Source organism: Rousettus aegyptiacus, unplaced genomic scaffold, assembly GCF_014176215.1.
Source record: "Rousettus aegyptiacus isolate mRouAeg1 unplaced genomic scaffold, mRouAeg1.p scaffold_m13_p_2, whole genome shotgun sequence".
NCBI lineage: Eukaryota > Metazoa > Chordata > Mammalia > Chiroptera > Pteropodidae > Rousettus > Rousettus aegyptiacus.
This window is the reverse complement of record NW_023416295.1, coordinates 90,212,566-90,226,743: the sequence shown is the minus strand read 5'-3', so window position 1 is coordinate 90,226,743 and position 14,178 is coordinate 90,212,566. Positions and strand designations below refer to the sequence as shown.

The following is a 14,178-nucleotide window of genomic DNA, read 5'->3' as shown; positions in this document are numbered from 1 at the left end:
GGCAGCTGCTGAGCAGCTCTGGGGATTGTCAGGTCACATGCAGGTCTGTGGGCGGGTTTATGGCAGGGGGATCAAGAAACGATGTGCCCCACAGACTATGTTTGCTGTATGTCACCTGACGACCAGCCTGAAATGTACTTGCAGTGTTCAGCTGTAACAGTTTGTGTCCCCTAAACTCAGAGGTCATCCGTCAGAGGTGCCACGAAGGGAACTCAAAGCACTTTTGCACTTCGCAGGAAATATTTAGATACCCTTCCTACTCCTCATGAGATTCCTGCATCCCCTCTTCTCATGGGCCGTTTTCAGCTGTGTTCTGGGTTCTTTCTGCAGAAATTTGCTGCTGTGTTTCTGTAGTGGGAAGGAGGCTGGGAGCTGGCAGGCACCACTCCAGGAAAGAAAAGACACTTGTGGTTCAGGAGTTATTCCTCTGGCCTCCTTGCCCCACCCCCTGACCATGGGGTGAAGTCACTGAGTTTCTAGCAGTTGTAAGTGAGCAAGGCAACACAGTCTGCAGAGGGGCCAGCCAACTGGTTCCAGTCAACAGTTCTCCCTTTCTAGGGATTTGTGCATTGGGTAAGACAGGACGTGGCCCTGGGTGATGAATTCCCACCTTGGAGGGAGTAGTGGTGACCCTTTGAGATTTCAGTTCCTTTTCTCAGGTGTGGATGGGGCGAAGGTGGGCTGCTTCTTAGTGAGTCTGGGAGAAACCGGAGAACCCTGAGGGAATTGTCTTGAAAGAGTCTGCAGCAGGCCAGGGTGGTGTCCAGAGCTCACAGCTCTGACCTGGCGCTCAGTGAGCTCTCATTGGTTTTCCCTTCAAAGCTGGGAGGCGGGCCTGAGAGCCTTTTGCCACAGAGCAGGTTGCACAGGGTGTTGCGGAACTTCTCGGCCACAAAGAAGTACATGATGGGGTCGAGTGCCCCATTGAGGCTGGTGAGGCAGGAGGTAATGCGGTTTCCCAGGGCCAGGGCACGCTGGGCGGTGCACGAGGCACTGCTGCCATGGTAGTGCAGCACGTAGACGGAGCGGTGGACGTGGTAGGGCACGAAGCAGACCAGGAAGATGGCCAGCACCACGGCGATCATACGGACCGCCTTGTTCTTGAGGCGCTTCTCCACACGGGGGCCATGCCGAAGGCTGCGGATAATCAGCAGGTAGCAGGTAACTGTGATGACAAACGGGAAGGTGAAGGCAATGGCCAGGGACACGAGCGCGTGGTTTGAGGCCTTCTCCCGGTACAGCTGCAGGCAGACAACTGTGTGGTTGGTCTGCATGGTCTGCGGGCTCACCAGCAGTGGGGCCATGGCCACGGCCACCACCACCCAGAGGAAGGCACAGGCCAGGTGGGCGTAGAGGGGCCTGCGGAGCTTGAGAGACTTGACAGGGTGCACAATGGCCAGGAAGCGGTCGGCGCTGATGCAGGTGAGGAAGTAGATGCTGGCATACATGTTGAGATAGAAGAGGAAGCCGGTGAGGCGGCACGGGATTTCCCCGAATGGCCAGTGGTTCCCCGAGAAGTGGTAGACGAGGCGGGTGGGCAAGACCAGCACACAGGACAGGTCGGCTACAGCCAGGTGCATCAGAAACACATTGGCAGAGGTGCCTACCCTATGGTCCCGGATGAAAAGCCACAGGGCCAGGGCATTGCCGACGAAAGCCAGGAGGAAATCCAAGAGGTAGAAGGAGGCAAAGAGGATGTTCTCCAGCCACGTCTCCTGGCTGCACTGATCCATGGTGGCCCGGGAGGAGTTTGCCATCAGACCTGGGGAGGCCACTTCGAGGCCATTCATGCTTCAGCGGAGGCAGAGCCCGCAAGGAGCCTGGAAGGAACAAGTGAACAGGTCCTCGTAGAGGGCCGCCCTGTGTGGGAGCTCAGATGCCTCTAGCACTTGCCAGCCCCAACCTTGGGAACCCTGCTGTTTCATGCTCAGTGTTGCCTGGAGGACAGTGGGGGTACCTCCTATCCATCTGGGTCACAGGATTTCTAACTTAGCAAAAAGCACAAACAGAACCAGGCCTTGCAGCTTGCCAGGCTGTTGCTAGATTGACTTCCCTGAGCGGCTACACCCTGCTGAGTATATGAAGGCCTGGGCCTGACCCGGTGTCCCAGAGTCCACTGTCTCAGACCCAGGGCATGGAGTTAGCACCATGGGGAGAATGGGGAATGAACTCCATCTGACGCTCTGGGGATGCGAGGATAGAGGGAGGAGACCCACGTTTTCCGTCCCGGACCTCAGGTGTGCGATCTGAGTGGCAGGGGTGGCGCATGGGGCCCCTGAGCCCCACTCCTGATGGGCGAGTGGGTTAACTATTCCCAAGAGCCTGGTGCTTGGAGCCCAGCAGCTCCTCTCCAGCCTCGCAGGCCTTGCCTTGTGAACCCCGCTCACCCTGAGTCTCAGAACCCTCCCTGGGCTGCCTGCCCACCTAGGCCTCTAGGCACTTCCCACAGTGGCAGTGCCAGGTTGCCGCTGCTGTCTGCTTGTCTCCTGCTGGTCGCTGACCATAGCTTCCCCAGCTCCTGCCACGGAAGAAGGCCCCACCAGAAATACATCAAAATGCTGTGTCTCAGGAGGTCAGAGGTATGCTCTGTCCAGAAGCACAGATCCCAGGGTCATGCGAGCTTTTCACACTCAGCCTGCCAACTCTGTTTTGGGTGTTCTAATGGGGGAGAAAGCCCTGCACTCTGGCCTCAGGCCAGCAGGGAGTGCTTTACAATTCAGAGTAGTTTAACAACCAGGAGCAGATTCTTTCCCAGGAGAGCCAAGAGCCATTTTGCCCAAAGGTAGAGACCGGCCAGAGTTTTCTAGATCTGCAACCTCAGAGAGGCTGGGGTCGGGAGGACGCCTGTCTGTCTGGCCTCACTTGACTGCTTTACTCACACCTGAGGGATCAGCTCTGAGCCCTGCTGGCCTTGGCAACAGCCATTTACATCTGGCGAACCCCAGTTCTGGATGGGTATCCTCCCCATCCCCACTGCCCCAACAGATGGATAGGGTGACATACTCCTGTTTTGATTTTGGGCAACTCAAGAGATCCAAAAAAGAGAGCATAGGTCCCAAACGCCATGACTCCCTCACCAGGGTTTGCAGTGGGAGCTGTGAGCAGGAGAGGGTAGGACAGCAGGAACCCCGTGAAGCCCAAGCTGTGGTCTGCTCATGCGCTCAGGTTGCTAATAGGCTTCAGCCTGCTAAACTCTCACCTGCAGCACAACTTCTAGGGCTCCCCTGGAAGCTTTGACCTTCTAGCCTGTGTGTCTGGGTGGGAAAGGGGCTGTCTGCAGGACATAAGTGGCAATCTATCAGCTGAAGGATGAGCCCAGGCTAGAGCCACGGTAGGGAGGCAGGGTGGCAGGTGGTAGTTCTCCTGGCTAAGCCTGACTACGCATGCTGAGCAGCCGTGGGCCTGGAGCAAGTCCTCTGGAGGCCTCTGCTGGCCTCAAGTTTCCTCTCCTCTTAATGAATGTGGTAATGCTTACTCTGGCAGGGGCTGATAGGAAAAGTGGGTATGTCTTAGGGGACATGGTGATGGGCTACGTTAGCACAGCAGCCCCTTGAGGGAAAGGGGTCTGAGTGCTACCCCTAGGCATAGATGAAGAAACATAGGCATGTGGGGAGGGCCAGACATGCCCTCCTGTAGTAGAGGGAGCAGAGCAGGTGGTCCAGGTCGTGGGTATGCTAGCTGTCAGGCTGGGGGCAGTTTGACCCATCTCATCGTGCCTCATCAACCAGTAATGGAGTCCCTTAGCCCCTTGCCCCTTATGGAGGGGTGAGAGCCTCCTGGCTGAGTGGAGGGAGCCGGGGCCATGTGAGTGAGTAGCAGAGAGTGGCTGGCCAGTCTATGGCCTCAAGTAAGTGGGGCGGGGGGTGGGGGGTGGGGAGGGGAACGCATACTTAATAATACCAATTTTGATTAGTTCCCCTGGCTCCAGGGCATTTCAGGATGCCTGAAATTCTAATTCAGAGGTGATTTTCCTGCTGCTTCTATGTGTACATACCAGGGGAAAGGCTTGGAGGCTGGGAGCAGGAATGGGGCCACGTGAGTAAGGGGGCCCTGTTGGAACCCAGGGGTGAAGGAGGGGCCTTCAGAGGGCTGGACCTGGGTACCTTCCACTCCAGGCTGCTCCTCAGGCTCGGGTCTGCCATGCAGTACAGTTGTCATCCAGCCCCTCCAAGCAGGCTGCTTGTAGGGACCTACTACCTACTCTGCCTGGCACAAGGTGGGCATGTTTGCCCTAAGAGGTAGGCATCGATAACCCCATTTTACAGATTAGGAAACCAAAGCTCCAAGTTACCTAACTTGCCCAAGGCTACTTGGCTAGGGGCAATGGCTCTGGAGTTGGAAGTCAGATGACGGAAACTCGGCAGGGACACCCAGCACCTCCCGGGACACTGTCTTACTTTCGGTGACTGATAGGCCCCAGCCCAGAGCTGGGAGTGTGCTGGGTTTTCAGAGCACACACTCAAGTTGTCTCTCGCGTTCTTCACCTCCTCTTTGGGGCCTGGCCCCAGGACCAATGGCAAAATTTGGGGGGCCCAGCACAAAATGAAAATGCAGGGTCTGTGTTCAAAAAGTAGGACTTTCAAGATGGCAACAGCAGAGCACTAATCTGAGTGTGAGACCCTGCATGACCACATAGGTGGCGTAGTCCGCTGTGGCCCTGGCTAAGTGTGCCAACACCTGACTTTATGCCCCCTGCCCAGTGTCCTCGGCCTCCTACTCCCGCTGAGGGCTGCATGCACGTGCACCCTCCAGACTGGGGCTGGATTTTAAAAATGCTTTCCGACTTCTTTCTGGTTTGTTGAGTTTTCTACCCCTCCTGTATTTTAGGAGTTTCGATATTGATTTTTGCAGTGTGGTCTGAAATGGGCCTCTGTTTCATTCTCCATGCGTTCATTAGAAGCGTAAGCCTGGCCTGTGTGTATCTGTTCTTCTCAGGGACGAGAGGCCAAGGGTGCATGGAGTACAGCCTGGGCCTGGGCAATGCCAGTGGGGGGGGGGGGGCGGACACGGCAGTGAGTCAGGTGAGTGACGGGGAGGTGTGGCCATAGGAGGAGGCCAAAGTGGCAGTGCTATGGTTGCCAGGCAGTCTGGCACCTCTCCCTCTTTGCTCCTCCATCTGGCTCCTGCCTATGCCACAGCAGCCTCGTGGTGAGGTGTCTGGGTGCTGACTCATTTCAGCCATGGGTCTGAGGCAAGGCGCACTCTGTCTGTAAGCCCCATCAGCAGGACGGCAACATCACCCTTTGGGGCTACTGTGATTCAGACTGGGCTACCTTCCAGAAGTAGGTCCTACTGTTATCACAGAGACATCTCAGGGACAGAATTTCCCCATCCCTACTCTGCTTCAAGTTTCCTCTGCTAGGCCGCTGAGTGCCCTGCCTACTCCCACCCTTCCCTGACCCTTACCTCTCACAGTTGGGTCCAGGCAGAAAGGGCAGGAAAACTGAGGGCTGCGGTGGTGGTGGGCTACAGCCAGTGGGTGGTGGTGCTGGTAGTGAGCTCTGTGCTGCAGTGGTGGAAGTCTGGCTATTTAAGGAGAGGAGGGGTAGCTGAAGCCCCTCTGTCTTTGAAAAGCCTCTTCATTCCCGAGGGGTCCCTTGTGTGCTGGGCCACTCCCACGGCCGCCTCTGCTGCTCCTGGGCTGTGAATATTCCAGTGTCTCCCAGCCCATGAGTCCTCCCACCCCCAGCTTGGCCACGGTGCATCACAGAGGCTGAGTGTGTGGCTATCTTCGAAGCTGTGGAGTGGGCACAGGCTGAGTGGGGCTGACTGGCTGGGACTAACAAACACAACAGGACGTTTCAGAAGGGGACAGTTTCCTACCCATGGGGGGAGGCAGGGAGGGGCTTTCTGCTGTGGCAATGGGCCCAGGCTCCCAAGCCTGCAGGGGCTGCATCGGAGGGGTCTTGTGAATGGGGAGGGTGGGAGGCTAAGGAATCTCCTTTGGTCGAATGAGAGGGGACTCTTTCAGGACACTTGCTGTAGGGTCCTTGTGTCCTGCCCCGTATAATTAGACTCCGCTCGGGTGTGCGGAATAAACCATGGCCTTTATTTTGAGCAGGGCACAGCTGCAGGCTGCCTCATAATGGGGCGCTGTCTGTGCCTGTGGGGACAGCTCCGCCTGGGAAGCCTGGTGGCCTTCACTCATGCAGGCTTCTCCTCTGGATGGGAGGCCCGTGAAGAGGACCATTGCTGCTCACTAACCACTGGTCCCCAAAGACTCCCCCTGGGGGGTGCCCAAGACTGGGGGTGTTTGGATGTTGGCAGCAGCTCCTCCTGAGACTATCGAGCTGAATTTGTTTCTTCCTGTCTGTCCAAAAATGATGTGTATCCAGTAACACAGGGAACCAAATCACCATTCCCAATTTCAAAAGGCTTTTAACTATTTTAGTTAAAACATGAAACACGTACATAGCTCTCATTGGGAAGTGGCTACCACGTGTACTGCCTTAAACTTGTTTTTCACCTAACCTGTGCACCTGGGATCATTGCCCCTTTACAGAGGAGGAAATGAGGCTCAGAGAAGTGAAGTAACTTGCCAGTGACAGACTGCTAGGAGGTGGCAGGGCAAGGATTTGAACCCAAGCTTTATGTGACTCCAAAACTCCTGCTTTGCATGTGTGTTTGTTTTGTTTTGTTTTGTTTTGTTTTCTCCTTGCACCTCGATGCTGGAATTCTGCACACTGCCTTTAGATCGGGTGCAGGGATCAGATCTGCCAAAAAGACGTTTCCCTTCTGGGTTCCCTTTGAGAAAGCTGGGCTCTCTTGAGGTGCGGGAGGCTGGGCCCTGGGAGTGTGGTGTGGAAGAACTAGCTCACACTAGCTCAAAATGAGGGTGTCTGGCTGGCTGTTCCGAGCAGGACATTTCTGTTGTTGGGTGATTGCCGACAGAGGCTTTGAGGGCAATGACCATTGCAACAGTATTTTGGGGAGTCGTGCTAATCTCTATACCTTCTAAACAAAAGCTATTCTCTGCAGATTGAGTGTTGTCCTCATGCTAAGAGGGGTCCCCGAAATTGGCCTTGGGGTTAAAGAGAGTAAACGTTGTGTCTGTGACAGAGATGCAAGCAGGCAGTAGATGTGGTGTGAACAGTGCTAGTCACAATGGGTGGCTTGGGGAGGGGCTCGGTGGAGGCCTGCTACAGCAGGGAGTCTGGTAGGGGGCCTGGCAGGGGGCCTGGGGCACAGCATGAGAGCAGGGTGGGGAAATCCCATCAGGCTTCATCTGGGGACTGACAGAGAGGAGGGCTGCAGCCCGAGCCACCTTTGTGGCCCACAGACAGGTAGAGAGAGCCAGGGATCCCAGTCAGGAGACCAGCTCCCGGTCTCAGTCTGACTATGCCGTCACAGGGAGATGAAGCCCACAATCCCATTCCTCCTTGCCTTCACACCCATTCATTTATTCACGTGTCAGCAGACTCATCCTGAGCTGCTGCCGTGTGTGGCGGGCACAGCTGGGAGCTGTCGGCAGCTGGGCGTTCGCTTGGGCTCCTCAGCATTCACACTCATTGGGGAGATGAGACTGAGACACGGTAAGCAGAAAGCAGTGTTATGCATTGTGGAGCCCAGACCCAAATCAGGCACAAGCTCTGTGGTCAAGAGCATGCACCCTGAGTTAACTGCCCTGGCACCCAGGATCTGCCCAGCACATCAGGTCTGAAAGTTACTCTTCGGCAGACTCCCTGACCTGCCTATAATGAGGCCAACACTGGGATCAGGCAAGGGGAGGAGAGGCTCCCTGTGAATCTGGAGTCTAGAAAGGGAGGAGGAGGGCCCGGATGCATCAGGGACATGTGCAGATTGGGGTGCAAGGCAGAGATGAGGAGCAATGGATTGAGGCCTTTGTATGTCTTTGCCTGGCACATGTAGTCTAAGTTCCTGCCACCTTCGAGGCCCAGAGAAACAGGAACCATGTTGATGTCTCTCAGCAGAGAGAGACCACAGCTGTTGCCCAACACAGGGAGCAGCATCAGAAAGTACTTTGAGGTCTTCACAAAAAAGACTCTGTAATGACAGTTCCTGGGTTTGGAGGCCTCTGTCTGACACAGGCATGCTTGTCTTTGGAGACAAAAAGAGCCTGTAGATGTTTGGTCCCTTTTTGTGTGGCAGACCCCAAAGGAAGGACAGCGCAGGCCGACAGACTGGGCCCTCCTTGGCCACGCGGCAGGGTTGTAAGGCTAATGGCGACTACATGACTACTTGTGTGTTAAAAGACATTTGAAAAATAAAACTAATTTTTCAGCAAATGTCAGTGAAATGTCTGCTCTATTCCACATGACGTCTGAGACTCAGGACAAGTGGAAAAAGGAAAGCTATCGGGTTAGCCGTACCACCCAAAGACAGCAAGCACCAGCACGGTGGTGTACATCCTCCTGGTCTTTCTGCTGTGCAGAGGCTGCTCTTGGAGGACGTGTCAGTGGTTGTGGCCTTCCTGGCTGTGGGACTGGCTGGCCTGCTCTGTGGGATCATTGGCTGAGCCCCTTGAGGCTTACAGGCATCCGCTAAAGCTCGGATGGCTCAGGGTTTTCTCTCAGTGGAGGCAGCCACAGAGGAAAAGGGGGCGTGGGCAGTCTGTCCCTGATACTCGCCTGCTACCCACAGGCACCTGTGCCGGCCTTGCCACAACCGCGAGAAGGCTAAGGGCCTGGGCAAGCACATCTGTCAGCGGTGCCACCTGGTCATTGAGGAGCAGCCCCTCATGTTCAGGAGCGACGCGTACCATCCAGACCACTTCAGCTGCACCCACTGCAGGTATGAAGGACTAGGGCTGGTGGAGAGTAGAGTGGGACCCCCACCTAGGGGAAGCGATGAGGCAGGAGAGGGAGTCGTAGGGCTGAGGGGAATGGGCCGGGAATCCTCTGCTGCAGGAAGCCCATTTCTCCAGGGCTCTTTTCAGGGAGGACGTGCAGGATTTGGGCGTGAGATTCAGGGATAAGGGAGCGCTAGGCCCCTGGATAAAGCGATGGGAAAGAATCAAGGCATTGGAGGTCAACGGGGAGTGGGAAGGGTTGGTGTTAGAGTTGGAGAGGGGAGGGGAGAGGAAAGAGAGGCTGCAGGGTCATTCCCTCGTGCCTGTCCCAGACTCCCAGACTGGTGAAGTGTGGCCCAGAGAACAGACCTGCTTCTCAGAGGGCCTGACAGCGCTAACACAGGCTGCTTTTTGCAGGGGCTGTGCGGGAATCTCCTGCCCCAGGGCCTGTCTGGGGCACAGGAAGTCCCCAGAGAGACTGAAGATCAAAGGGCTGTCTGCTGGCACAGAGTGGGGCCTCTCAGGAAGCTGCTCCCTGGGGTTAGCAGGGCTGCTGTGACCCTGGCCAGTACAGGCCCTGCAGAAGGGCTGGGGCCTGACCTGGGTACTCCACCTGTCTTCCAGGAAGGAGCTGACTTCCGAGGCCCGTGAGCTGAAGGGGGAGCTCTACTGCCTGCCATGCCATGACAAGATGGGTGTCCCCATCTGTGGGGCCTGTCGCCGGCCCATCGAGGGCCGCGTGGTCAACGCACTAGGCAAACAGTGGCATGTGGAGGTGAGCGAGGCCGGCCCAGGCAGGAGGCGGGGTGCTGCTGGTTCCTATTTGTGGTGAGAGTCTGGCCCTGCAGCGCCCCCACGCTCCTACCCCCAGGCTGTGTGGCTGGCTCCCAGCAGGCGCCTTGGTGCCAGCTGGTCCGTGGGAACCAGGAGGCCTCAGCACATGGATTGTGGTCAAGCAGCCATGCCCATCTTCCCCCCCTTCCTGGCCTTCCGGAGGATTCTAAAGTCATGAGAAAGTCTTAGGGGTTGTGGGATTGTGGTTGACAGAGCTGGCTGTGTATACAGCCCCATGCAGATGGAAGCTGGGTATACCTGTTGGCAGGCTCTCAGGTGTGTCCACCTGGGCCACCTGGGTCATTCCCCTGCACTGTGGGCTCTAATGGTCTCATAGACACTACTTGGAAAAGAGACTTATGTTCCCCAGTGCTCTGGCCAACACTGTTCCGGAATCTCTGCCTCAGTGACATCTTTGGGAAGTCCCTGATACACGCCTGGCCCCCACTCTGCTGGGGGTGGCCGAATCCTTGCTGAATGATAAGATCCTGCTCAGTGGCTCGGGGCTTGTAGGGGATGCCCATGGGAGACAGACACGTGCAGCCTTCCAAGAAGGCACCATGCAAATAACAGAGCATCCCCACCTGGGAGGGCCTAGCACTCTGTGGGCACCTGACCAGCACCTGATGACTTACGCCGAGGCCGATGGGGTGGAGCGACCCCAGAGAGGAGTAGCATGTGCAGTATCACTCACTGCACGTTAGGGGAGGCGTGAGGTCTGCTGACCCAGGGGCAGTTCATGCAGGTACGAGCCCCATTGCCCACTCGTGAACCCAGTGAGGTGCTCTGCCCTACTCTGTCTCCTGGGGACGCTGCTGCAGCCCTGAGCTGCCTTGCCCCCCCTGCTCTACCTCTAGCACTTCGTCTGTGCCAAGTGTGAGAAGCCGTTCCTGGGGCACCGGCACTATGAGAAGAAGGGCCTGGCCTACTGTGAGACCCACTACAACCAGGTGAGGCCTGGAGCCGGGGCCGACTGGCAGGGCCTGAAAGGATGCAAATATGAAGGGGAGGCTGCCTGCCCCCGTTGGGGGCTGAGGGGCTGTGGGGAGCCCACCGGAAGGTGTGCCGGGGAGGCTGCCGGGGAGCAATGGGAGCACAATCAAAGCAGGCGAGGAAGTGGGACGGCCCCCTCGAGCTTGCTGTGGTGTTGAAGTGCAGGGTCTTAGGACCCTGGGTAGCCCTGTTGGCCTCAGTGTCCTCATTTGAAAAATGTGCCCCTCTAACCTAGGCCTTTTGTGGGGACTGAGCTAGATGACAATCTGAAGTCCTGGGTTCATGGGGCTGATGTGTGCCACCAGCCTCCTCCCTCCTGCTATGTCTGGCAGCTGCTCTTGTGCAGACAACCAGCATTACTGCCCTTGTCCACACCCCTGAGGACACCAGCAAGAACCAAGGGGCATTTTGAGGAGCAGTGCTTCCACCTGTTATACTTCTGAGGGGATGATTGTGGTGGGCCAGAGGTGCCCTCACCTCAAGTCTAAGGCTGGGCCCTGGCAGTAGGGCCCAGGAGACCCCAGTGGATGGCTGAGAGCTGCCATCTGGGGTAGGTCAGGGTGGGGGACCAGGCCACAGCCCTGGGCTAGGACGTGACTGCCTGCGTGTGTGATACCTGCTTGGTCCACAGCTCTTTGGGGACGTCTGCTACAGTTGCAGCCACGTCATCGAGGGTGACGGTAAGGCGCTTCCATCCCTGTGCCTCCCCTCACCCTCTGCTCCCGCCTCCCTGCTGTCCTTCTGGACTCTGCGTCCTGCAGTCTTGCAGCTGCAGGCCCAGCTGGCCATCACTTTGCACAGCTGGGCCTGCTGGTGGCCTGGGGGATGTCTGCTAAGCCCCAGCCCCATCTGCCCATCACAGTGGTGTCGGCTCTCAACAAGGCCTGGTGTGTGAACTGCTTCTCCTGCTCTACCTGTAACAGCAAGCTCACCCTGAAGTAAGTCCTGCCAGCCTCCCAGGAGAGCCTGTGCTGGGCAGAGAGGGAGCCGCACAGCCACCTCCTCCTCATGGAGCATGTCATGAGGCTCCAGCTTGAGTGGGCTTTCCATGGGCTCTGCCTTTCATCAGGCCTTCCCTGACACCTGCTGTGGTCAGGCCTCAGGGATGCGTTAAGCCCATGGACCCCTGAGGCACGGCGAAAGGAGAAGTGACACACATCCACAAGGTCCCTGGGCTCGGAGAGGGAAGGGCATTCCAGCCCAGGGAATCACGAATTCAAAGGCAGAGGCTAAGACCACTGGCTCATTCAGGATGCAAGAGAGGGGTGCGAGGTGACGAGCTGGGGTGAGGTGCAGGCAGCACGGAGGCTTCTGCAGTGTAGGAATGGGAGAGAAGCTTTTTGGAGGGAAGGGAGGCCTAGAAGCCCACCTCCTCTTCCAAAGCTCACCCTGGGGCCTGGCCTGCTGGCCAAGGCAGCCTGGTGGGGAGGCTGTGGGCCCAGGGCCCAAGGGAAGGCCACTCCTCCAGCTCTGGCTCTATGGGGTCAGGGAAGACCTGGCTCAGAGCTGGCGGGGTGTGGGGCTCCCTTGACGTGTGCTTCCTCCCCAGGAACAAGTTTGTAGAGTTCGACATGAAGCCTGTGTGTAAGAGATGCTATGAGAAGCTCCCTCTGGAGCTGAAGAAGCGGCTGAAGAGGCTGTCCGAGCTGGCTGCTCGCAAGGCTAACCCCAAGTCTGTGGGCCTCGGCTCCACCTGAGAGGCCCCCTTCTCTCCTTCCTGCAGGTCTTCCTACCCCTGCTGCCCTCTTCAGTTTGCCACCTTGACCCCCTAGTGTCACCTGCCTTCATCTGTCCCCACCTCCTTCCCTCCCGGTCCTTTTTCTCACTTTCTCTGGTCAGCATTCCTTCCCTCCTCTTACCTTCTCCCCCTTGCCCCAGGCTCCTCTCCTTTCCTCTGCAGGCACTGGGCAGAGGCAGAGCCCTAGAAGTTGTGAGCCTGTGACAGGCCTGTGCCCACAAGATTTAGCCCAGGGTCCGCCAGGGACAAGAGCAAATGGGGGCCTGGGGTCACTAGGCCCCAGATGCGGGCCACTGCTCCCAGCCCTGTCTTTCTGACCTGTCCCATCCCTGCAAGAGGCCCAGAGGCTCACATTCCTCTGTGTGGGCTTGGCCAGCCTCTGCTTGAGTGGCCCCCGCAGTGGCACACACGTGGCCTTCCACGGCCAGGCAGGTGCCCCAGCCCCAGAACCAGGGCCACGCAGAAGGGAGCCTCTGGGGAACCATTCTTCTGTCCCTCAGCCATGCACTCACTCAACCAAGTAGGATTCCTGTGCCCAAACAAGGCTAGCAAGTCCTGTCACCTCACCCCACAAATCAGCAGGAGGGATAAGGACTCTACTTCCCCTGTCACTCCATCCTGGGCCTTGGCCACCGTGGTCCCCCAGAACTCCTCTGTGGTCACCACAGCTCCTCTAGCTCCACCCCCAGCCCCCAGGGCGCATGCTGAGCCAGGAGGTGGTAGGATCAGCTGGGTGGCTCCCGCTCCTTCCTGCTCTCCAGGGAGGACACTTCCTCTGTGGCCAGCACAGCACCTGGTGTTGGGACTCACACTGCACAATGAACAAAGGCTTATTGACACGACCATGAGACCTGTGTGGTTTGTGGCATTGGGTGAGGACCTGGGCAGCGGTCCCCATGGACGCTTTGCTTCAGGGCTGTTGAACACTTAGAGCACCAGACACCATGCAGGGCAGATGGGACCTAGGGCCATCGGGGCTTGGAGAGCAGCCAGAAACCCTCCTCAGTCCACGAAGGATGGCCCGGTAGGTGGAGGGTGGCAGGGGACAGGGCTGCCAGTGCAACTGGGGACAAAGCCAGGTCTCCAAGGCCCTGCACCCAGCTCTGCCTCCCGCCTAGGGAGAGAATGGTTTTAGCGCAAAGCCAGTGGCCTGTGCCTATACTGGCCTCCCCCTGGCAGGAATTTCGTGTCCCATTGCCCTACAGGGTAAGGAAGAAAGGTGTACAGAGGGGCCTCTCCCCAGTTCAAGAAGCAGGAAGGTAAGGAAGACAAGAGGAAGAAACCAATGAAGTCATTCCCTGAGAACAGGGACATCATCCAGGTGTCCCTGGAGAAGCCACAATGCTTTATGATTTTCCTGGAAGAGACAGACCCTTTGCTGGCCAGTGCCTCCCAGGCTTCCTGCCCACGTGACCCCTCACCCTCTCCTCTCACTGACACACACCTCGCTGCTCCACAAACCTTTATTGAACATTCTGGGGCTGTCTTCTCAGCCATCCACCCACCAGCTGGGAGGCCTAGCACCTCTGACCCTGCCAGCCCCACCTTGGCCTCTCTTCTCTGACTCTGCGTGATCAGCACCTGGGGTTGGAGGAGCAGCCTGGGGTGCTGGGGGTGCGGGGTATGTATGTTTAGGGGAGAAGGCAACATGAAAGACTACCTGCAGAAGGCAGGGCCTGGGCCAAAAGAAGGACCCCAGATCGGGAAGGGCGACTGCATGGGTGAGCAAAGCCCTACTGCTAGGGGCCAGCCGGGGCTGGGCCCCGGGCACTCCGCTGTTTGTTCACGGTGCTCACGAGCTGTTGCACGTATGAAGTCAGCAGGTCATCCATCTTGTAGCCCTGGATAGGGGAAGGGTGGAGTT

General features: G+C 57.5%; 3 protein-coding genes across 17 annotated transcripts in view; 1 reads left to right on the top strand and 2 right to left on the bottom strand.

The window, feature by feature from the left end:
- LIMS2 (LIM zinc finger domain containing 2) overlaps positions 1–13,159 on the top strand; it is a 77,305-nt gene extending 64,146 nt beyond the window's left edge. For 9 of the 10 annotated variants that reach the window (XM_016157061.2, XM_016157057.2, XM_016157058.2 and 6 more), the window contains exons 5-10: positions 8,602–8,751; positions 9,374–9,524; positions 10,441–10,533; positions 11,208–11,256; positions 11,439–11,514; positions 12,126–13,159. In XM_016157061.2, coding sequence (XP_016012547.1) covers positions 8,602–8,751; positions 9,374–9,524; positions 10,441–10,533; positions 11,208–11,256; positions 11,439–11,514; positions 12,126–12,273 — 667 coding nt within the window. In that variant the 3' untranslated portion in view covers positions 12,274–13,159. The other variant, XM_036237999.1, reaches the window with a different exon arrangement.
- Positions 771–5,502, bottom strand: GPR17 (G protein-coupled receptor 17). The gene is made up of 2 exons (XM_016157062.2): positions 5,407–5,502; positions 771–1,820 (listed from the first exon to the last, which is right to left on the bottom strand). The coding sequence occupies exon 2, from the start codon at positions 1,788–1,790 to the stop codon at positions 771–773; it is 1,020 nt and encodes a 339-aa protein (XP_016012548.1). The 5' UTR covers positions 1,791–1,820; positions 5,407–5,502.
- Positions 13,160–13,724: 565 nt separating the features above from the next.
- MYO7B (myosin VIIB) overlaps positions 13,725–14,178 on the bottom strand; it is a 122,975-nt gene continuing 122,521 nt past the window's right edge. For 5 of the 6 annotated variants that reach the window (XM_036237990.1, XM_036237989.1, XM_036237992.1 and 2 more), the window contains one exon: positions 13,725–14,155. In XM_036237990.1, the coding sequence (XP_036093883.1) occupies positions 14,054–14,155 (102 nt within the window). In that variant the 3' untranslated portion in view covers positions 13,725–14,053. The remainder of the gene's footprint in view (positions 14,156–14,178) is intronic. The other variant, XM_016157045.2, reaches the window with a different exon arrangement.